Source organism: Musa acuminata, chromosome BXJ3-6, assembly GCF_036884655.1.
Source record: "Musa acuminata AAA Group cultivar baxijiao chromosome BXJ3-6, Cavendish_Baxijiao_AAA, whole genome shotgun sequence".
Classification (NCBI taxonomy): Eukaryota; Viridiplantae; Streptophyta; class Magnoliopsida; order Zingiberales; family Musaceae; genus Musa; species Musa acuminata.
In genome coordinates this window covers 35161152-35183675 of record NC_088354.1, presented here as the reverse complement: position 1 = coordinate 35183675, position 22524 = coordinate 35161152, and the positions used below count along the sequence as shown (strand labels likewise).

General features: G+C 37.8%; 3 protein-coding genes across 7 annotated transcripts; 2 read left to right on the top strand and 1 right to left on the bottom strand.

The window, feature by feature from the left end:
- The first annotated feature begins 7369 nt into the window (after positions 1-7369).
- On the top strand, positions 7370-10374 carry LOC103989278 (receptor like protein kinase S.2). Its single transcript, XM_009408079.3, has one exon. The coding sequence runs from the start codon at positions 7684-7686 to the stop codon at positions 10117-10119; it is 2436 nt and encodes an 811-aa protein (XP_009406354.1). The 5' UTR covers positions 7370-7683; the 3' UTR covers positions 10120-10374.
- Positions 10271-13032, bottom strand: LOC103989279 (probable calcium-binding protein CML22). 5 transcript variants are annotated; one of them, XM_065156490.1, is made up of 6 exons: positions 12826-13032; positions 11962-12207; positions 11613-11887; positions 11367-11541; positions 11132-11284; positions 10271-10408 (listed from the first exon to the last, which is right to left on the bottom strand). In XM_065156490.1, exons 1-5 carry the CDS (start codon positions 12950-12952, stop codon positions 11160-11162), a joined length of 948 nt encoding a protein of 315 aa, XP_065012562.1. In that variant the 5' UTR covers positions 12953-13032; the 3' UTR covers positions 10271-10408; positions 11132-11159. The 5 variants fall into 5 exon arrangements, with proteins under 5 accessions (XP_065012562.1, XP_009406356.2, XP_065012563.1 ...); XM_009408081.3 differs by having other exon boundaries at positions 11613-11815; XM_065156491.1 differs by lacking the exon at positions 10271-10408 and adding an exon at positions 10436-10544.
- A 5649-nt stretch (positions 13033-18681) lies between these two features.
- On the top strand, positions 18682-19416 carry LOC103989828 (probable E3 ubiquitin-protein ligase HIP1). The gene has a single exon (XM_009408773.1). The coding sequence runs from the start codon at positions 18682-18684 to the stop codon at positions 19414-19416; it is 735 nt and encodes a 244-aa protein (XP_009407048.1).
- The last annotated feature ends 3108 nt before the right edge of the window (positions 19417-22524 follow it).

Here is a 22524-nt window from a genome sequence, read left to right as displayed (position 1 = left end):
CATGTCTCTCTCATCATGCACGTCTTCTGCTTCACCATGGCATTGGCATTGCTCGCAAAAGGTGGTTGACCTCCGGTGTGGTTTAGGCAATTGGGCGGTGACCTACCAGCCTCCGGAGAGCTAAGTCTTGTCAGCTCTCAACTGCTCCATGAGTTTGAGTCCAAGTAAATTATTGGGCCCAAATCATGAACCAAAAAGAATTATATTCAATGCATGTCAATGTGACACCATCTTTGATCTCATGTGTTATCATCAAAAGAAAAATAACTATTGATGACCTATTTACTTTGCTTTAAGAAAGAGTGCAATTACAAATATTCTCTGCCCTGCAAAAGTACAAATAGTATATAATAGTATATAATTTTATTCAGATATAAAAATAATATTTTTTTTATATTTAACATATATTCTGAAAGTAAATAATAATAATAATAATAATGATGATGATGATGATGCATAAGGCTTTTACGGATGTAAGATATTGGAAGAGGATCGATATACGTAATCTTATCTTTATATAAATTTATAAAAGAATAACAATATAGTTCATGATATATATATAATATTTTTAGTAATAAAAATATAAAATGCATGCATAGGATTATTAATGACGAGCTATGAATAACCTTCCCTTTTCTTTTTATTTCAAGAGATTAAATGCATATACTTAGATTTTCACACATCCTATTTATACACCTTCGATAATTAAAATATTTTATGAATATGTATATATCCCTCCATTATCATTTATTATTAAATATTCAAACATACCTAATATTCTTGTAACCACAATAAGTTTTCAAAAATATTAACATTATTTGAAGTTCCAACTAATAGTCTAATTATTTACAGGGTAAATAATTCATTTATCCTTCTTGCATGAGATCATCTTGCAACACCATCGGATGACATCAACATGATGTCATAATTTTTTTTACTTATGAAATATAAAATCATAGAAATAGATAAAAACTTATATAAAACTCGATTTGTTATTATTTTTACATAGTTCTATGGTGTGATGAAGTTGTCTTCTTCCTTGGGCTATTAGGGCACCAAATCATGTGTGCTTCCTACATTACAATTATATCTGTTCTATTTACTAGGTGAATAATCAAAATTAATATAAATCAATATGCACTGAGTCTTAATGCCATATAATTTTTTTTAAAAAAATAAAATAATCAGGATTCGAGTTATAAAAGAAAAATTGGACCTTAGTATGTATGTTCAAAATTTATAGAAGTAATTATTGCTTATGGCAATTGTGTTTTGGTGATGAAAGTGATAAGAGAGCAACCTCCTCACACATGTTTGATGGCTACACCTCCATTAGCTGCATTATTTGCCCCTTTCTAAAGTTGGTCTCCTGTGGGTATGCTGTAGCTGATGGCCATAGCTGAAGTACAGTGAGGTTGGTAGTGCGATGGGTGGTCTCAAAGTTGCAATGAAAGAAGAGACAAACAAGCATCTCAGTGCACTTGAAGTCATAATTATGTCAACTCAAAATAAAATATAGTGTATGTGGTGCACTGGGCGAGGTCAAGATATCATCTACAATGTTAGAAAAAATAGAAGGAAGGTAGGGGCACATTTCAGTGAAACAATGTATAAATGGCTTACTGATTTTGTGTGCTATTATTATGTCGAAGATGAGTAGAGCTAAGCAATTTAATGATAAAGTTATGAGATATAAAAAATGCATCCATAAGAGAAGTATTTTATTTTATAGAGAATATCCGATAAATAAGAGTCGACAAAGTGAAAGGCTGAACAATGGAAAGCTAAATATTTTTAATGTCTAAAATTTAGATTAATTATATATTATCTTTGTAGTTGATTACCTTTAGTATTATGATTTTTTATATTTTAAAAAACTATATTAATATTTTATAATTATAAAAGTAAAATATCTAGGTTTATTTACCCTAGGATCATCAGTTTTATCAATAAAAATATGAAAATAAAAAATAAAAAGATAATTTTAATGTTCAAGTTCGTAATGACGAATGACAATGTTGTTGAGGGCCGTAAGTGACTATTGTAGATGAGAAGAGCGACGACGAAAGATAAGGACCGCTTTGTAACTGCACCAACGTCGATGCGATTGTCGAGTGATTCTTTAGTCGTTTTATATTTGCATCGACATCAACGCAGTTGTCAAGCGATGAAAGGGCCACCAACGCAAATGCTGAATAGCCCTCATATCTCATCGTTGCTCTTCTCATCCATAATAATCACCCAAGCCTGCATTGGTGTTGTCATCCATCACCATCAAATATTAAATTATATTTTTATCTTTTATTTTTATATGTTCATTAGTAAACGAATAATATTAGAGTAAATAGACCTATATATTTTACTTTTGTAATTATAATAATATGAATATAACTTTTTAAAGTATAGTATATGAAATACTAAAGATAGCTAATCACATATGATAATATATAATTTATCTTCTAAAATTCCTTCCATAAGGTTGATTCATCAATGGTGAACATAAAACAAGATAACAAAAAAAATTATGAAAGAAAAAGATATTATAAATTACAAACTGTTTAAATAGAATCCTTATTCTTATTCTTGAAGGATAAAAAATAATTTGAGAACATATGGGAATGGGAACGAGAAACAAGAGTTCCGTGTATCACATTGTTTAATCAAAATATTGATATAAAATTAAGTTTCTAGAAAACGAACATGAATAATGAATACATGGACTAGATGAAAAGATCAACTGAGGGACATCAATCGTAGTCAATTATTAGAATTTTGGATGAGTATATGCAGGAAAAATAATATGCCCTTCTAGAGAGTATACTTATCTAAGATACGTGTAAAGAACACCTTTATATTTGCTGGTTCAACTACGAATTCTGAGAGAGCCTAAAAATGGAAGTCAAATAAGAATCCACATGCATTCATATGTCGAGCTAATAAGATAGTCAATTTCTTCCTTCCAAGAAAAAAAATAAATATATATATTTTCATGAATTTAAGTTTCGACATGTAATCTATTATTATGTCAAGAGGACTTAACATATCAGTCATCAATGAGCATGATAATTTTGATTACTTGCTGCCAACCTTAATAATTGGTATTAATCGTATTCCAATAAAGATTTCAATTGGCTCCACAGAAAAAATTAATTGATTTATAGAAATTGAGGATGGTAGTAATCATCGGCGTGAGTGCTAAAAGATAGAGTGGAGGCCTTTTTGACTTGAGATCGATACCTGACGTCAATCGTTGACATTAATTACATAAAGGTTCTGAGAAATATTAGTTTATACCGACATCAGTGTAAGATGATATCACATTTGAGAAGTGACAAGCAACTCGTGGTGGGTTTCAGAATTTGTGTTCCTTTTGTTGCAGGTAGCAAAGAACGAGAGCTGTGTGTTTGGTTGGTGTCTGATCATACAAATTTCCAAGTTTCAATGGTTAGAAATTATTATTGAAAAAAATTGACAATATCTTGGTGCCATGCGATTGATTTTGTAAAATACGATCGATATCTCAGTACTAAGCAATCGACACTTTTGATGTCAAACGATCGATACCTTAATGCCACATAATTGACAAGACGTCTAACATTTTCGTATAATTGATATTTTAGATAATTAAATTATAATTTAATAAAAATTAAATTCTAATATCAATTTTAATACCATCCAATAATATTAAATATAATTTGATATTAATCTTATTGATCAATACCATCTAGATTTGCAACATGAGCATTAGGTCCAAGAGAAAATCATATCATTTGGATTACAATAATAAATATTTTACATGCACATTTTTAGAAAATATATCAAATAGTTTTCATTCAACTTTAGTCATAGAAGAGTTCGGAGGCAATATGTAGCTATGATTCAGTTATTAATGTATTAATTTTTTACATAATTAGGATAATTTTGAGAGTTATAAGATATAGATTAGTTTGGAGCTAAATTTTTTTTATGGACGACACGATGGTATGGGGATAATACTAGTATACGAGAATCGATTGTGATAAAAGTTAAGTAATATATTAACACGAGCAATGTAAAAAAAATATAGTCTGAATTTTCAACATGATTAAAAAATTATTAAGACATCAATGTAAAAAAATTATCAAACCATGCGCAATAGATCTTATAAAACATCATTTTAGACTATGTTCAAATGATTATAATTGTAAATATCCCATGGCACATAATATAATCCAAAACATTGTACATATGAACATATCAAAGTGCCCATAGCTGAACTATATTATACCTACAAGAATATCTTTGAGTTTTGGTACATGGAATTGCAATATTTATCAGTGCAAAGACTGCACAATTGTAATAATTGCATTGAAATAGCACCTTATCTTATGAACCTAAGAGTTATAGTAGAAGTATATTCCATATAGTATTATGATCATAAAGCAAGTTCATGTGTGATGCTTCTAAACCTATGTATTTGTAAGCAAGCTTACCTACTTGAATTATGAACTACATTTGGTGCATATAAAAGTGCAACATGATGTACATTTTTCCAAAGTGTCCTCAACAACTCCACTCACTCATACGACCTTCTCAAATTAAGTACACCAACTTCAATAATATGAGATAGTTCCCATCTTATTTGATCCATTGTAATATTATAAGAACAAGCATGGGTTCAAATAAGTGAGGCAATGTAGATGAATATAGTATTCTTGGAAGTATTGTCTGATTATATAATATGAAAAATTAGATCATATAATCATTAATTTGAATTTAAACATGTTGAATTAAGGTTGAATCGAGAAGTTCCCAACTAAGAATATAAATTTCTTTCTTTTATCGGGTTAATTATATATTAACTTATATAATTAATTATATTTAATATTTTAATATTTATATTTTTAAAATTTATAATGAGATTTATATACTTATAAAAAAATATTTAATCTTTTTTTATACCATCGATTATGTTGATAAAAATATTATAGGATTTATAATTGAACATATGATATTTTCATAGAGATATCATCGATTATGATTGAATATTGATAAAAATATGATTGAACACGTATTGATTCTACCTCGTTTAGATTTAATATTGAGAATGCATGATATTTTCGTAGATAGAATCGATGATGATGATACGAGAAAAAAATAAAATTAAAAATATACTATCTTAATTTAATTTTTAAAATAAAAATAAAAAATAAAAAAAAATTAATTAAAAAATATACATAAATAATATGTAATTAGCTCACATATATCCAATTCATTCATAATTAGGTGAATCGACTTTGTGGATGTCTCGACAATTCCACCATCATGCTTTTTTGCGTGGGTCCCCTAGCAATAGTGACACACAGCGCACACACACAAGGCATCATCGGCACCTTTGCTTCGCCCGCCGGCAGGCAAACGACACGAGTCGGGCCCATTAATTTCGTCGAACACTTGGCGGAGCGCGGTGTCATCATCATCCACCCTCATTAATCACGGAGAAGATTGCGTCGCATTCTGCAGGCCTTTCTCTCATTGATTTCCGAGCCATCCGAACAAGACAACCCTCCTCCCATATCGTCGAGGATCAACCAAGCAAATCCTTTCCCTTTGTCCGGTGGTGGATGCCAGCTGCTGCCATAAAATAACCCGCCGGGAGCCGGTGACAAAATGACAAACAGCTGGCGGACACACAGATGGAGCTCGGATGCTGTCACAGCCTCACCGGAGAAGCCACCGTCAGTGTGGTTACAGCTAGACCGTTACTCGGGGGTAAGCCATCGTTGCTTGTCCCTGTTACCTCCATCAGACTTGTGATGTGCTGTTTGGATCTCCTCGACCACCGTATCGTTTGGATTAGAGTAGACTCGGAGAGGTCAACTACTTGAATCAGTGTCATTATAACTGGTAAGGACATGGCTGAGTAAGTCAATTAGAAGTCACCGAGGAAGATGACCTTAAATCTACGAGCGTGACTCAGAGCTCTCTCAGGAGATGCATATCCTGGTGGGGGAAGGGACCAGACGTAATTGTTCGATCGAGATGGAAGGGATGGAACCGACAAGACTCCAATGCTCTTAGATTATGCAAACCAAAGAAGACGACGAAGATTTTTTTTTTTTTTTGACGATTTCCTCTATTCATTCGAATTAAAAGAGGATATGAATTTTTAATCTTTGATAATTATATCATACTACCAAATAAATTAAAATTTTATGTGTAAAATATGCTAAAATAAGTTTGAGATGTTTAATCTTACTTGGTGTTATATTATATTAACGATAAATTTGTTATCATGTTGATGAGCTAATTACATATTATTTTTTTATAATTAATTATATTTAATGTCTTGATCTCTGTGTATTCAAAAATTACATTCGGATTCTTATACTTACAAAAATCAAATATTTAATCTCTACGGTCATACGTGTTAAGTGATAAAATAAAATAAGATATAGTCAGAATGTGTTCAGTGATAAATTTTATAATATTTTTATTAATAAAAATAAAATTAATTTCTTTTGATAAATATAAGAATCGAGATACTAAAAATAGTTAATTATAAAGAATATTCTACCCCCGTCCAATTAATCTCATGGCTGGACATCTGAGAGACCTCTTTAACTTTTCTAACGTTGTCTTTTGACGTGAATCATAGGAAAAAAAATATAAAAAAATCATAGGAAACATTAATGTGAATTAACATAATAAGGTCAAATAAGAACGAGTCTACATGCATCCATGTTTTCATTTGTCCTCTAAATTTTCTGACTTTATTGTTCACACTCTTTCATACTTTTCTTGGAATGTGGGAATACAAAATCAAGATCTAGAGGGTCCATTAATCTGAAGTCCCCCCTAATTATGACATACATTAAGATTTCAGATTGATGGAGCAAACCTCCCATAAACTTTGTCGGTGTTCCTTAGCCAAGGGGACAAGGATGACTACCAAAGTTGTCCTATGTATCTTTGTGTCCTTTGTGTAAATATATAATATCAAAATGACTCATAAAGAACGCATTAATATATAATATCAAAAGCCTACAAGATTAGTAAAGGAAAAAAAAAAAGAAAGAGACAATGGTCATGTATTATATATATATATATATATATATATATATATATAATAATAATAATAATAATAATAATAATAATAATAATAATTTTGCAAGCATACATGGTGTTTCTAGAAGAAGCATATTCCTTAATTGTGATGCAAAATCCTGCAAGATTAGTAAAGGAAAATAAAAGGAAAGAGACAATGGTCATGAATTTTTCCTAAGTAAGACCAAGGAAAAAAATTATTGAGGAGGTGTGAGCTGTGACCAGTAAAAGAAGAGAAATAGACACTGCAAATGTAGGAAGAAGAAATAGATTTTTTGGCAAGTTGGAGAAGAAGCTTCTAAGCGTGATACTATTATATGTACTGTTCCTATATTGTGGCAGGTCGATGCCTTACGTGATCTCAGCCTTTGGCCCACTGTGGCCTTCCAAGTCAATCACTCAATCTAAATTGGATAGCAGCGGCGGAAGGAATACCAAACGCTCCTTCCTCCCTCCGTCTCGACGTTTCAACTCCTTCCCCAACCTCTTCACCTTCTTCCCCCCCAACCCTCCTCTTATATGCTCTTTCTCACCTTCTCTCCCTTGCAATTAATTGTTGGGAAGAAAGGCATGCATGCATGAGCTGTTGCATGCAACATGCCGCTCGTAGATCGCCTCTGTTTCGTCTTCCCTGCTCACGCCGACTCCGACGCCGAAGTCCACCCCATCGAACCATCTGCCGCTGAGAAGCCGCCTAGGGGTAGGACCGGGCGCGGGCGCAACATCTCCGCCCGCGCCCGGGGCGTCCTCCGCTGGCTCTGGGGCCGGAGATGGTGCCGGTGCGTCCCCGACGATGCCGACCCTCGCGACTCGTCCCACTTCGTCGACATCGCCGGCGCGCACCTGACGCCTGCTAAGAGTAAGGTCGGCGGCAGCAGTCCCCGTATATTTAGCTACTCCGAGCTCTACATCGGGACCCATGGCTTCAGCGACAAGGAGGTCCTCGGTAGCGGTGGGTTCGGGCGGGTTTACCGCGCGGTGCTCCCCGGCGACGGCACCGTCGTGGCCGTTAAGTGCGTATCCGGCCGCGGCGACCGGTTCGAGAAGGCCTTCGCGGCCGAGCTGGTTGCCGTCGCGCAACTCCGCCACCGCAACCTCGTTCGCCTCCGGGGATGGTGCGTTCACGACGACCAGCTCCTGCTGGTATACGACTACATGCCCAATCGCAGCCTCGACCGACTCCTCTTCCTCCCGGCGACCGGCAGTGCCCCGCCGCTCGATTGGGCCCGGCGGAGGCATATAGTGTTTGGTCTGGCCGCCGCGCTGTTCTACCTGCACGAGCAACTCGACACGCAGATCATCCACCGCGATGTCAAGACCAGCAACGTGATGCTCGATTCGGAGTTCAATGCCCGGCTGGGGGACTTCGGCCTCGCCCGGTGGGTCGAGCACGGCGACGAGTTCGACACCTCGATGCGGTCGGTCTCCGCCGAGAATTACCAGTTCCGGCTGACGGAGACGAGCCGGATCGGCGGCACCATCGGGTACCTCCCGCCGGAGAGCTTCCAGAAGCGGGGTGCGGCGGCGGCCAAGTCGGACGTATTCAGCTTCGGAATTGTGGTGCTGGAGGTGGCGACCGGGCGGCGGGCGGTGGATCTGACCTTCCCGGATGACCAAATCTTCATGTTGGACTGGTTGCGGCGGCTGTCCGACGAGGGGCGGCTCCTGGACGCCGGAGACCACAAGCTGCCGGACGGTTCCTATCCGCTGGCGGAGATGCGGCGGCTCATCCACCTAGGCCTCCTCTGCTCCCTCTACGACCCGCAGTCGCGGCCGACCATGAAGTGGGTGATGGAGATTCTGTCGGAGAGCTCCTCCGCCAAGCTCCCGGCGCTCCCCTCCTTCCAGTCACATCCCCGGTACATCGCCTTCTCCTCTTCCAGCACCGCCACCACTACCACCACCGCCACCACCTCCAACTACGTCACCGCCGCGAACACCACCATGTTCCTCACCGCCGACAACAGCGGCGCCTCCAGCGGAGGCAGCAGCGACAGCCGTCGTACCCAGAAGCCGATCCCGAGCATCGACACGCCCCGCGAGATTACCTACCGGGAAATCGTGGCCCTCACCAACAACTTCTCGGAGTCGCAGATGGTGGCGGAGCTCGATTTCGGCACCGGCTACCACGGCTACCTGGACAACCGCTTCCACGTGCTGGTGAAGCGGCTGGGGATGCGGACGTGCCCGGCGCTGCGCGCCCGGTTCTCGGACGAGCTCCACAACCTTGCGCGTCTGCGCCACCGTCACCTGGTTCAGCTCCGTGGGTGGTGCATCGAGAAGGGGGAGATGCTTGTCGTCTACGACTTCTCTACCACCAGCCTTCTCAGCCACTACCTCTTCCACAGGAAGAACTCGGTCTTGGCATGGCACCACCGGTACAACATCATCAAGTGTCTCGCCTCCGCCATTCTCTACCTTCACGAGGAGTGGGAGGAGCAGGTGATCCACAGGAACATCACGTCCTCCGCCATCTCTCTGGACCACGACATGAACCCCCGCCTTGGCAGCTTCGCCCTCGCGGAGTTCCTCTCCAGGAACGGCCACGGCCACCACGCCCCTGCTTCCGGCCACGGCTCTTCGGCTCGTGGAATATTCGGGTACATGTCGCCGGAGTACATCAGGACAGGCGAGGCGACGACGATGGCGGACGTGTACAGCTTCGGCGTGGTCGTGCTCGAGGTCGTGAGCGGGATGATGGCGGTGGACTTCCGGCGGCCGGAGGTTCTTCTGGTGAAGAACGTGTGGAATTTCGAATCCAGTCAGAGGCCATTGGCAGAGCTTGCAGATCGGAACCTCGACGGGGCGTTCCACCATGAGGAGCTAATGAGGCTAGTGAAGCTTGGCATAGCGTGCACGCGCTCGAATCCGGAATCGAGGCCGAGCATGAGGCAGATCGTAAGCATATTAGATGGCAATGATGAGTTACTGAGAATGACGAGCCATAGAAAGGAGGGTGAAGAAGACTGGGATGAGAAGAACGCTTCTTCCCTATCAATGGTCAGGAGAATACAAGCTCTTGGCATACAGTAAGATCTCAGATACAGAGCTCATTTTTGTGTACTCAAAACCGTGCTGTGAGATCTTTGTTTGGTCTTTGTAAATACTGCTTGTCACTCTTTTGCTTGTGAATCTGCTCACTGCAAGTAGGCATTCTTCGGCAACACAGTCCTGTTTCTGAGATCTGATCAAGAGATACAAATGTTGCAGAAGGAACACAATGTCGATTGTATCTACATTACATTGTAGATTCTTCATGAGGTCATTAGAACAATGTGTTGCTCTGTAGCTTTCCAAATGTCTCCATCATCCATATCTTTTGCTGCAAGAATTCCAGAAAGTTAAAGGAGTTTGGTCAGAATCTGATGCCAAGTCTTCACCCAAAACTTTTTGGAACTTTGCTTTATGCATCTTGTGAATCACGAAAGTTGTGGATTTCCAAAGGCAGAAAATAATTCCTGTATCAGTAAACTTCATCTGTAAGTGCAATGATCTGACTGGTTCTAGATCTCATGATCACGATGGTCCTTGATCATCCTTGTTCCAATCCAGAAGGAAGATGGAAAAGATCATGTAGTTAATTAACCAAGAAAAATGAAGAACAGTAGACTAATCTTCTCATATTCTTTGGTCTCTGTCAGTGAAGTTGCATATCACATAGGAACTTCTTTGGTTCTTCATGGTTTATTGTTCCATGTTAGTCTTCCTTGTACAAGTGCAATACCCACAATTTCTCAAATGATCCTAATCAATGTTTTACAATGAAACAAGCAGCAAACAAGTGAAATCAACATACTGTTGAGAAAATTTTCAGCACTTCTCAATCATACTTCAGCTTAGGGAACCTCTTAGTGTACATTGATTTAGATACTTTTGGACAGAATACTTCTTCAGAAATCAGATTAAAAACACTACACCAAAACTTAATTTCCTAAAAGTAAGTATCATGAGATATTATACCCCAAAGCAACAAATATGAATAGGAAGTTCAATGTCTAGTGAGTGAAATAGTAGACATTAACATGAATCTCATTATTAAACTCACCATCTGCAGCACAAACATAAAGCTTGTGTTACCAAACTTCAATGGTTCTCAGAGGTTCTTTCTCATGATCTGTGTCTATTCCAATCCATTTTATCAAGGAGAAAAGGAACTCTTTGAAAGACACTGTTCCATCCTTGTTTCTGTCCATTTCTTCTGCATTAATTTACAAAAAAGAATAGTTACATTACAATTACTATAAAACTGACAAAAAAAAAAAATTCAATCATGAATTTACTGAATCTTCTGCTTGTAATATGAGTTGGTGATTTCTCCTTTGAAGGTGCTTCGTTTAGTGCCAGAATGATGTCCTTCTTATCCAGCTTTCCATCACCATTTTTGTCAAGAAATGCAAATGCTTCTGCAAGCTTATCAAAGGTGGCTTCAACATGTCGTGATGCAGAATTTGACATCTGATAACATTATAACGCACCAATTAAGTAGCAGGTGTATCAGACTGAATAATTGACTTATTTATGCTTACATTATTAGTTGCAGAGTCAGGTCCTGCCAGAAGATAAGCAAAGCAAAGGAGAACAATAAATTCATGGTATTGTATTCCTTTGTTTTCATCCATGCCACAGTAATGATAAAGACGATCAATATCCTTCTCCGAAAGTTGGATTTGCAGCATTCTCAGGCACTTCTTTAGATCTTCATGATCCATCGTGCCATTTGAATCCTCATCTGGAATGTGTGCCAGAACACACTTTGTTCTTTTAATTACGGCTCGTACTAAATCAGCATCAAATTGAGAAACTAACCATTGCCATTGTACCAAAAATTAAAATTGATGACCAATTTTTCAAACAAGCAAGGAAATTTCTACTCACCGTATTTTTCAAAGATATTCTTGATATTTTGCAACCCTTCTTTGAAATGCGGGAACCACATGATGATGCTATTGATTGATCTGAAGGTATTTTGGTTCGAATAGCCTCTCTGTTTCATGGCCTCTAACAATCTCCTCTTAAGATTCTGATGATCTTTTCTATGCTTAATTGAAGAACTAAGTTTGGCAAAGGCATCTCCCACTTTGTCAGAGAATGATTTCAGTGCAGAGAATGAGCGTAACAGTCCTGAAAAACACAATTCCTTGCAGCTTGCTGAACTTTAGCATTGCTGTACTTGAGTTACTTAATGAAATGTCCAGATAACTACTAGTATCATTTTAATTACATCAAGGCTGATATGTGATATGCAACCAAAAATCTAGCATTTACTTACTATATGAATCATTCCTCATGCTTTGTATGATAATCTTTGAAGAATTTTTTGTCTTTGATATGAAACAATCAATCCTCCTACTGATCAACCTGTTTTCAGAATGATGCTACAGAAAACATCATCCTAAATGCTAAAGTTATTATATTTTTATGCTTTATGAATCTCATGCAGGACATTTATCAACAGAATGCTTAAGATGCATATATGGATTTCTCTAGAACTCATGTTTAGGCTTCATTAGACCTGAGGGCATCATCAAATCCATTGCCATCTTCTATGGTGAAGGCATACACTAATTGGACTAGAAGAACTACATGCCACTATCAGGTCTTATTCTAGACCTAACTGCATCTAATATCAGTCTCATCCATCTAAAGTCGACATGCAACCTAAATCTAAACTCTGCAGAGATCAGATTGGATTCCTTTCATCACACAATACTGTACTTTAAAGGAAAAAAACTATGTTACCTGAAGTTTCTTTCATGGAAGCTGCAGAACCCCCTTGTGTGTAGGATGGATTATTGGGGTTTCGGAAAGACAGGAGCTTTGGTGATGATGGAGAAGCTACCAGCCTGGAACCATTGAAGGTGGGCATAGGATATCTTGCCAGCTTATCAGTTACATGGATTCTCCTCCATGGAAGCCGACGTCCATAGACCAAGTATCAGATGCCGATGCGTCCTCATCACTCAAAGTGATATCATTATAACAGTGATTGATTTAGGGTGAAGTTTTATAAGCTATCTATTGGAATATACATTAATACTAATAAATCGAATTCGATAAAAAAAAATCTTGTAAAATTAGAGGACGATTTTCTTTAAAAAAAATATATATATATTTTTTTAATTTTTTTTCCCAAAAGGTGCCTCTATTTTTATTTTTCTAGATAGTGCCTCGTATGTTTTGTAATCTCTTAAATGCCCCTTTTCGCTTGTTGTTTTCGCCTCGTTGCCTTCCTTCACATCGATCACCAATCCCTTTCCATGTATCATGATCATTTTGTGCCCCTCGCTCCTCAATCCTCGTTGCTTTCACCTACTCACTTTTGTCATATTGTCACTCAATCAGGGGGTGCAAAGTAGTTCGAAAAGGAGGTGTAGGCTATGCAGGTGAGGAGAGAGGAGAAGCCTTGTACGGTAGAAGTAATAGCTAGGGGCAAAAGTAATGATCACGATGCATGGGGAGGGCATGGTGACTGATGTAGCAAAAGGCGATGAGGCCTCATATAGGAGGCAACGACCAATGAGGGGTATCTATGAGATTATAAAAAATATGGGCATCATATTGTCATGGTCATTGTGCACCCACATCAATGGATCATTCATCCATTTTGTTTGCTTATACATATATTTTGTAACATGTTTTATCTTATTTTTATGTATTTTTGCTCAAAAGTTATGAGCAAAAATAATTTACAAGGTTGCAAAGCAATTGCTCACTAGAATGGGTAAAATTACTCTAGAATTATCTAATTTTCACTTGCCATGATCTGTATTTTATAGACTACAGTATAGTATGAAACATCGACCATTTTAGTACCTTAGAACTACTCGGGTATTGGGTATCGATTAGATTTACAAATTCGTATGTAAAGCTTACCAGGACTTGCCAACATGCCTGAACACTCGGTGAACAATCGTTTGTAGACTTACAACTATTTGTTTGTCTTTTAAAATCCTTATTTTCTCCTTCCTATCTTTTCTCTTTTGTAAACTAAGTGTTTGTTAAATTGCTTATAAAATTATTCTCTTTGTGATATATCCGAACTTATCCATTACTTATTTTCTAAACTAATTAATTTGCTCTTTTATAAGTCCTTCGGGACTTGAACAAGATTGCAACTAAGCTGACCTTTTGTGGATAGATAACATAAAAATGCTTAATAATTTAGGTAATTCTAGTTAAGTTCATAACATTTTGGTATCAGAGTAGGCAAGGAATTTGAGCAAATAATAAAAGTTTACAATCTTAGCTTGGAGAAGCACCATAGTGAATCGAGCAAGATGGAGTAAGTCAAATTATTACCCCAAGTAGCTGTAAGTGCAAACTCAAAACTCACTCTTCAGTTATCATAGCTACTCAAGAGAAGCACAATAATAAAAATGGTAAGCGAGATTTGGGTATTCTTCGCAAGTGAAGGAATCATAATACAAAGTGCCAATTAGAAAGAGAAAATATAAGGAGAGGCTTATAGCTACGAAAACTGATCTTGATGTTTTCAAAACAAGTCTAGAGGAACTCTAGTAAGGTCAACGAAAGCTTCTTGAAGCAAAGAACTTGTAAAAGAATGTAGAATCTCATATCAACAAAGTCGAGTCCCAAGTTGATCGATTGATAGAAGACACTAAAAACTTAATACAATACCAATACAAAGCCATGGGAGAACTCATGTCTAGGATTATGTTACTCATAAGGGCTCGAACAACATTTATATAGCTCCACCACAAAACTTGAGGGTACTTAAGCTATATTACCAGGGGGTGCTAGAGATACGAATGAGCATGAGAATTTTTTGTTCAATATGGAATAATACTTTTAAGCTACAAAGCTTGATTATGAATAAATTAAAATTTTAATAAAAATCATGTATCTAAATGGAGATGTAAAACTTTGATACTGAATGTGTTGGAAAGAGATCCAATAAGGTCAGTGTTGTATGGACACATGAGAGGACTTTGAAATAGAAGTTCAAAACTCAATTTCAACCTAAGAACACTAAGTTTGTCAAAAGAATGAAGCTAAGACAACTCTACTAAGGCACTTCCATTTAAGACTACGTAGAGTAATTTTTAGTATTGATGCTAGGCATATAAGATATGTCTAAAAAAGGATAAATTGTTTAGCTTCTTCGATAGCCCGAAGCCATGGGCAAAATAGAAACTCCATTGAAGGAATGCCATCGATTTTATTAAGGTAATTGTAGTTACGAAAAGGTTACTAACTTTATTTCCTCCAAGAACTCAGGGAAGAAATAATCTTCTAGAAATCACTTATTTAAGTATTCCCGAGGAAGGAGTTTATAATCTAATAAAAGAAAAAGAGTTCCCATAAAGGGTTGAGTTCAAAGTACAAGGTCCCAAAACTTGACAAATGCTTCTTATGTGGAGAATCAAACATCGTGAGCGAGTGCCTACAAAAGTAGGCATTTAATGCATTGACATTATTAATCCATCCCTCCAAATCGGATAAGGGCAAGATCGTCACCCTTAGTTCAAGTAGTTCGAAATCCCACAACGACGACGAGGAGTTGTAAGAACCCCAAACGAGATCAATACATTTATTAAATATGTTACAAGGTCAAGTAGGAGAGAATATAAAGATAAAGTAACAAAAAGTATAGAGCAACAAATTGATGTATATGAGCATCAAGCCAAATGACCAAACAACCTATGCGATGGACACATGTGCTACTTATAATTTTATTACTGACTGAGAGGCAAGATGACTTAGGCTAAACCTAGAGAAGAGTATAAATTGAATGAAAGTTATGAAATCGAAGGTTAAGTAGATCTTCAGGTTAGCAAAGAAGGTCCCTATCAAAATCAAAATGTAGAGCCAAAGCATAAACATGATGGTGGTGTCGTTAGATAACTTCCAAGTAATTATCGAAATGGAGTTCAAGCATATGAAAAAGATAGTACCAATGTCATAGTGTCGTAGGGACAAATATATCATTAGCTTAGAAAGGAATGTAAATATAAGATGACAGATAATAGGGTCATGAGTTTGACAATGTCATGGTACCATACAGGCACGACTTTCATAGAGTTATCGATTCCTTACTCTCATGAAGGGTGAGTACTTGATCATGAAAGAAGCCAAGGAGGCAAAGAATAAAAGACAAATTCCAAGTACTAAGATAAGGCTAATAGCCAAAGACAAAAAAACTTCGCAAGACCAGTGTCAACGATCTTCTTATCTAAATAGTTGAAAGTGAGGGACTTCGGGTCGTTGCAAGAGTGCTCGACTAAGGAATGAAGAAGGTAATACATGGTGTTATACCTTTTTTTTTCAAAGGAGTAGGCAGTAGAAATGATAGAGAAGAAGGTACAATTTTAAATGTGACAAACTATTAGAGACTTGCTCCAAATCGAGGTAAAATTTTGTTCTTTTCAATAAAACTTCATACATTCCAAAAGTTTGATGATAATGAGAAGGTAAATTGTAATAGCTAACACAATGCAAGGAGTGCAAACACTTACGGTACTTCATAAGTGTGAGCAAAAAGTAAACAAATGCTAGTAACCAAATCAATATATGAAGTACAACCCTCGAGGAGGTGGGCGAAGTCAAATAAATTTTACCTTATCAACTCTTAAAATAATAGGCGAAATTGAATTCTCTAGTTTCTTATTTATCTTATAAAGGAGCTCTTTCTATGTTTAAATAAGGTGAAAGATAATAGTTTTTAAAATCTCACCAATGATAATTGGTATTATCGAGAGTAGACTATTCACTTTATTTCCTAATAAAATATCAATCAAAAGCAGAAATGATACTGACCTACTTGAAAATGATAACTAAATGGAGAGATATCGATGGGTATATTTTGTGAAGGAAAGACCTCAAAAACTTTAAAGTTTGTGAGGCAATGCTTATTCAAGTTCAAACAAGCATCCACCAAATTCAGACAAATGTTTAAGAGACAAGTTCATAATAAGGAAGGACTTTTTTCTTCATCTATCTATAATAACTTATAATGATCAATATAACTTAGTCGATTCTATATTAGTGTCCGAGTCATTGGTGAGTTGAAGTAACATGGCAGATTCAAGTTCGACTACTCAATAACAACGATGGAGAGTAGTTGGGAGTTAAAAGGTGCATTGCAACTAGAGTATAAGATTAAAGATTTAACAAAAGTTAGAAGATGTAGCATCTGTAAAGACTTCGACAAGGACGTTAAAGAAATAAGTGGGAGAGAATGTTATAGATGAAATTGTAAATAGGGTGTTCGATATAATGCTCATACATGTCTATGTCTTTTGGATTTGTTCATGTTTTGCATAATATGTAAACGATTTATAGTAGGTTTGGTATGCCCATTTTGGTTGGCTTTATTGGTCGTTTCAAACTTGTAAATATAGATTGTGGGCAATTATCGTGTAGAGATAAAATTGTCTAGAAATAGACTATCCAAGTAGTCTTTTTGGGGGTTTTCTAGCCCCATAGAGTGGTGTAGAGTGTCAACTTACATAATACCCAAGAGTTGCCTAGGTGGCATATGGTTAGATGAGCCTTTGGGATAGTATTTAGGGCTAGTTCATTACCTTGTTTCGTAGTAATATCATATGGGGACTTGTGGGGACTTTTAACTGCGACAAATCACCTTGGACCATTTGTCGAGTAACCGTTCAGAGTTTCTAAAGTCTATATTTGTCATTCGTATTGCCTATTAAGTGTTTATTAAAATGATTGCTTGTGAATACCAAGTTAAATAGTTTATATAACTTATCTTCTAGGTCCTCAAGGGATTATAAGAAGTTTCGGAGAAGTTGACCTTTTGCGGATGGACATGCAAAGGTATCACATGAGTTAGATAAGACTAGTTAAATTCGTGATAGCTCATTGTCCACTTATTGTCATTGCTCGCCTATGGGAGAAGAAGGGAGGAGATGACGGAAAGGAGAGAGAAGAAAAAGGAAGAGAGGGAGAGAGGAGGAGAGGATGAACTACCGGAAAGGAGAGGAAAAGATGAGAGGGAAACAATGGGAGAGGAGAGGGGAAAAATAGGATAATATGATGGTGATGACAACCAAGGGAGAGGGGCGGACGAGAAGGGGTAGTTTGAAATAAAATGAGATAATCATTTGAAAAAATCTAAAATATAAGTTTTTTTTTTTTAAATCATCCCTATATCTTTAAATAGAATAATAAAAATAATAAAAATTAATTCAATATATTACTATCGAGCTATATAATAAAATATTAAAAAATTAAAAAATCAATTCTACATTTTGCTGTCGAGCTATATTTTGGATGTCAATGCTTGATTGGTTTTAGGGAGGAATTAATTTGGCGTCCGGTAGTGAATGGCTTTCAACACGGAGCAGGAAAGAGTTGACTTTCTAGAGATGACGTCATAAAACCCTTCAATTTCCAATTAAATCTTCACGAATAATCCATCAAGAAAGAAGCAAGTTCGTTCTTCCGTAGGATTTCAACACGTGTCGAATGGAACTGCTTTCGGAGTCCAACCCACAAACTTATGTGGCAACGGAAACTACGCGTCGGATTGTTTTTAGGATTTGTACTCGATGAATTCGATCCCGTCTCAGATTCCGAGACCAGAATCTGTGTCTCTCTATATAAAGCCGCTCCATGGTAGGAATTAAGCCGAGTTCATTCACACGGTTGAAGTGCGACAAGAAGGCGATTGCGACGATGGAGACGACTCCTGTCCATGGCCATGCCGATTGGGTTCTCAGGGCCTATCAAACTCAGGGGACGCCGGCATCGGCCCCGGTGGTGATCAAACTCGGCTATACCGTGATGCACATTGTCGAAGGTCGAGTCGTGGAGGAACCGCCCCGTGCCTACCACACCTTTGTCTTCACTCTCGGCGACTTCCTCCACCAAACATCTCGCCGCCGGGCGATCTCGACCGTTCTCTTACGCGCCGGCGTCTATGGTTATGACATCTGCTTCGCCGGACGGATGGAGAGACAACTCGTTGCCTTCTGCAATGATCTAGTCGAGACGGTTTTCAACTCTGGCAACGGGATCGAGATGATCGTGGATGTACATTTGGCCCACTTCCCGAGCGATGAGGAAACTTCTTCGGACGTCGAAGGCGTCGGCGAGGACGGGGATTTCGGTGGCATCCCGGCGTCGACGGACGCGGTGAAGGAGCTGGCGGTGGTGAAGTACGAGCGTGGAGGAGATGTCAGAGAGGAGAGTTGCATCATCTGCTTCGAGGAGTTCGACGAGGGCGTGGAGGTGACGCGGATGCCATGCAAGCACGCCTTCCATGGCGGCTGTCTCACTCGATGGTTGGAGAGCAGCCATGTGTGTCCTCTCTGCAGACACGCCATACCTGCTTCTGCTGATCCCTGAAATGCTTCTCCTCTTCTTGATCTCCCCGAGATTCAGAGACATCTTCTGTTTCCTGCTTCTGGAATGCATATTGTTACAGATGAAGAGAAAATAAGTGCCAGCGGATGCAGTCGATTCAAAAGGTAGATAATGGCGTTCGTGTTGTACATACATTGATGAGGACATGAAAGAAGTTTTTGTGCGGATTGTAAATGAAGTATGTAATGAATTGCCTTTCTTAGGCAAATAAAACGCTATACAATCCCATCTGGTGATCTTTCTTGTATCGCTCTACTACTCTGTTTGTTTTGTGCTTGTTAGAGCTCTCTGTTTGTGGCAGAGATCTCTATGTTCTATGCTTACTGCAAGCATCCTCAGTTTATGGCAGATCAAACAATTATAGTTATGTGCCGTTCAATTTCGATTGGGAGTGAGCAAGAGTAATTATGGGTCCAATTTCAACCTGTTTTGACCCAATTCAGTAACTTGACATTGCTCGAATTTAGCGTAATTGAACCCTAATTTAACTTCAAGAAAGATTTCAAAATAACATTCATTTTTTTGGATATAGCACTGAGTCTTTCGCAAAGTCATTTATTTTTCCGGTGTATTAGTATTCTTTTGGCATCTCAGTTGATCCTCTAGTATATCATTGTATTTTTCGATATCATAATTTATCCTTCTTATATGATGTTCGATTTTTCAGTATAACATTTAGAACCTTTATCACAAGCCCTTGATACCACTTTTAATCTGACATCTAAACCTTTCACAATCCATTTCTTTAGTCAAAATACCCCGATATAATTTAGTTTATTATAAGATTAATTTCTAAAATTTTTAATTAATTTCATCATCAAACTTTATATTTAACATTAAAGGTCAATATTCCACGTATCAACTATTACCAACATTTTGATTTTATTAAGATGAATTTTTTAAATAATTAAAAAATCATAAATATTTACGAAAATATGTATGAAATATCATAATAATCACAAGGGAGGGGAGGATTTGATCTTGGCAATTATTTGATTGCAACACCTCAATGGCAAAGTTTAGATCATAAATTGACCAATAAGATTGATATATATTTTATTTTTAACTTAAAATTTTGATTTTAAATTCTTTTAGTAAGCTTTCAAATTTACAAGATATATCTTAGGTAATTTTTTTAATAAAATACTCATATTTTAGATATTTTCTAAACAGTTACACTCATTTTATTTTTTTTTAGATATTTTCAAACCACATCTCTAGTTTAAAAATTATCAAAACTATCTTTTCCTCCGCTTACGCTTCATTGTCGCTATCACCTTCATCGTCGCTTAATCGCAAATAAAGTGATAATTAAGGTGTTTGATGTGTTAATACTCATATATGTTTGCATCTTTTTATTTTATTCATATTTTATACAACATTTAGATGGCTTATAATAGGTTTGGTAGCCTCATTTTGGTTAGCTTTGTGGTAATTTTAGGCTTGTAAATGTAAGTTGTGTACAGTTATCACATATAGGTAAAACTGCCCAGAAATAAACTATCTAAGTAGTCATTTTATGGATTTTCTAGTTCCATAGAATAGTGCGAAGTATCAGCCAGCATAACACCCAAGAGCTACCTAGGTGGCACATGGCTAGATAGGCTTTTTGGAGAGTCTTTGTTGAATCTCGAATTTTGATGATGAAATCAATTAATAGTATTTGTGATTTGATATGCGTTTTGAGTGATGCATGAAGCTTCGATCAAAGAAAGACAATTAAAAGTAGGAAGAATCATGTTGGGCCAGAGTAGAAAATATCAAAAGATTTGACATCGAGCCGGAGGATCAGTTGACATATCGAAAGAATACTTTGGGCCATGAGTTCGGACATTGGGCCAAGAAAAGCGAAAATTGCGCCAAGAATATCGGAGTTGCGGAGATCAAATAGCTGATTGGGCAATGACATACCAGACAACATGTACCGAAGATTCGGACGAAGCGCCGATGAACCAATGACATACCGGACAACATGTGATTTAATTTATAATAATTACCTTAATCAAAGTAGGTTTTAAGTGTGCAGGATTAACTATGATAGCAATCAAAGCATAAAGCAAAATAAAGTCCCAAAGTCAAGAATAAGATTTCGTTGGGAGTTCGAGAGTTCGTCGGAAGTCCAGATGTTAATCGAAAGTTCTGTCGGAATTGATCGAGAAGTCCAGGAACTTGCCAAAGAAGCTCGTCGAAACTCACCAAGAAGATCATTGTGAAGTCCAGGAGCTTGTCGGGAGTCCGTTGGAACATTGCTAAGAGATCATCGGAAGTTCCCCGGAAGAAACCTAGACTTACCAAACTTATTTAACTTAGTGTATGCCTTAAAATTCATAGTTAATACATAATTGGGTTGGAATTGGGCCAACTCAATTAGGGGCCAACTTGGCCCAAGATTAGGCTATATTGGGCCAAGTGTAATGGTCTAAACAGTGACCCAATAGGTGAAACCATCGTGGCACAGTCTCCGAGACTATCAGGCAGTGGTACCGTCAGTCTGGGCGGTGGTACCGCCAAGACTCAGTCTCCGAGGTTGTCAAGCGATGGAACTACCAGACTGGGCAGTGATACCGCCCAATGGTAGAGTGTCAAGCGATGGTACCGCCCAGTGTTAGTGCTGCAAGCAGTGGTACCGCCCAACACAAGCAACGGTACCGCCAGGACCCGAAAAACCAGGGATGGTACACTTTTAGGCTCCAAGTTTGAATCCACTTAAGGCCTATAAATATCCCTCTCATCCCTGGTTAACATACACAAGCACAGAGAGCTTAAAAGTGGGAAAATGCTGTTGCAATCACTTGAGAGAATTCCTCCTCTAAGTCTAAGTTTAGAATTATGTTTAGGGAGGAGGAGTGAGTGCTTGTAAAAGGTTGTCTCTGTGAAAAGAAAAAGAGGGGTGTAAACGAGTAGTTGATCTTCACCCATTGAAAGAAGATTAATAGTGGATACTAGAGGCCTCGATATAAAAGGAATCGGTGGAGTAGATGTAGGTCACTACAATCGAACCACTATAAATTAGTTTGCATTTCGTTTTGAGCAATTTACCTTTACTGCAAATTGCTTTATCTTCTTATTGCTTTCACTACACTCATATGT

What these genes read in the sequence shown, in the direction of transcription:
- LOC103989278 (XM_009408079.3), top strand. Translation starts at nt 7,684, where the DNA reads ATGCCGCTCGTAGATCGCCTCTGTTTCGTCTTCCCTGCTCACGCCGAC.
- LOC103989828 (XM_009408773.1), top strand. Translation starts at nt 18,682, where the DNA reads ATGGTAGGAATTAAGCCGAGTTCATTCACACGGTTGAAGTGCGACAAG.
- LOC103989279 (XM_065156490.1), bottom strand. Translation starts at nt 12,952, where the DNA reads ATGCCCACCTTCAATGGTTCCAGGCTGGTAGCTTCTCCATCATCACCA. An exon ending in GAATATCTTTGAAAAATACG is followed by an intron (nt 11,888 to 11,961) that starts GTGAGTAGAAAT and finishes GGCAATGGTTAG; the next exon opens with TTTCTCAATTTGATGCTGAT. An exon ending in TATTACAAGCAGAAGATTCA is followed by an intron (nt 11,285 to 11,366) that starts GTAAATTCATGA and finishes AAATTAATGCAG; the next exon opens with AAGAAATGGACAGAAACAAG.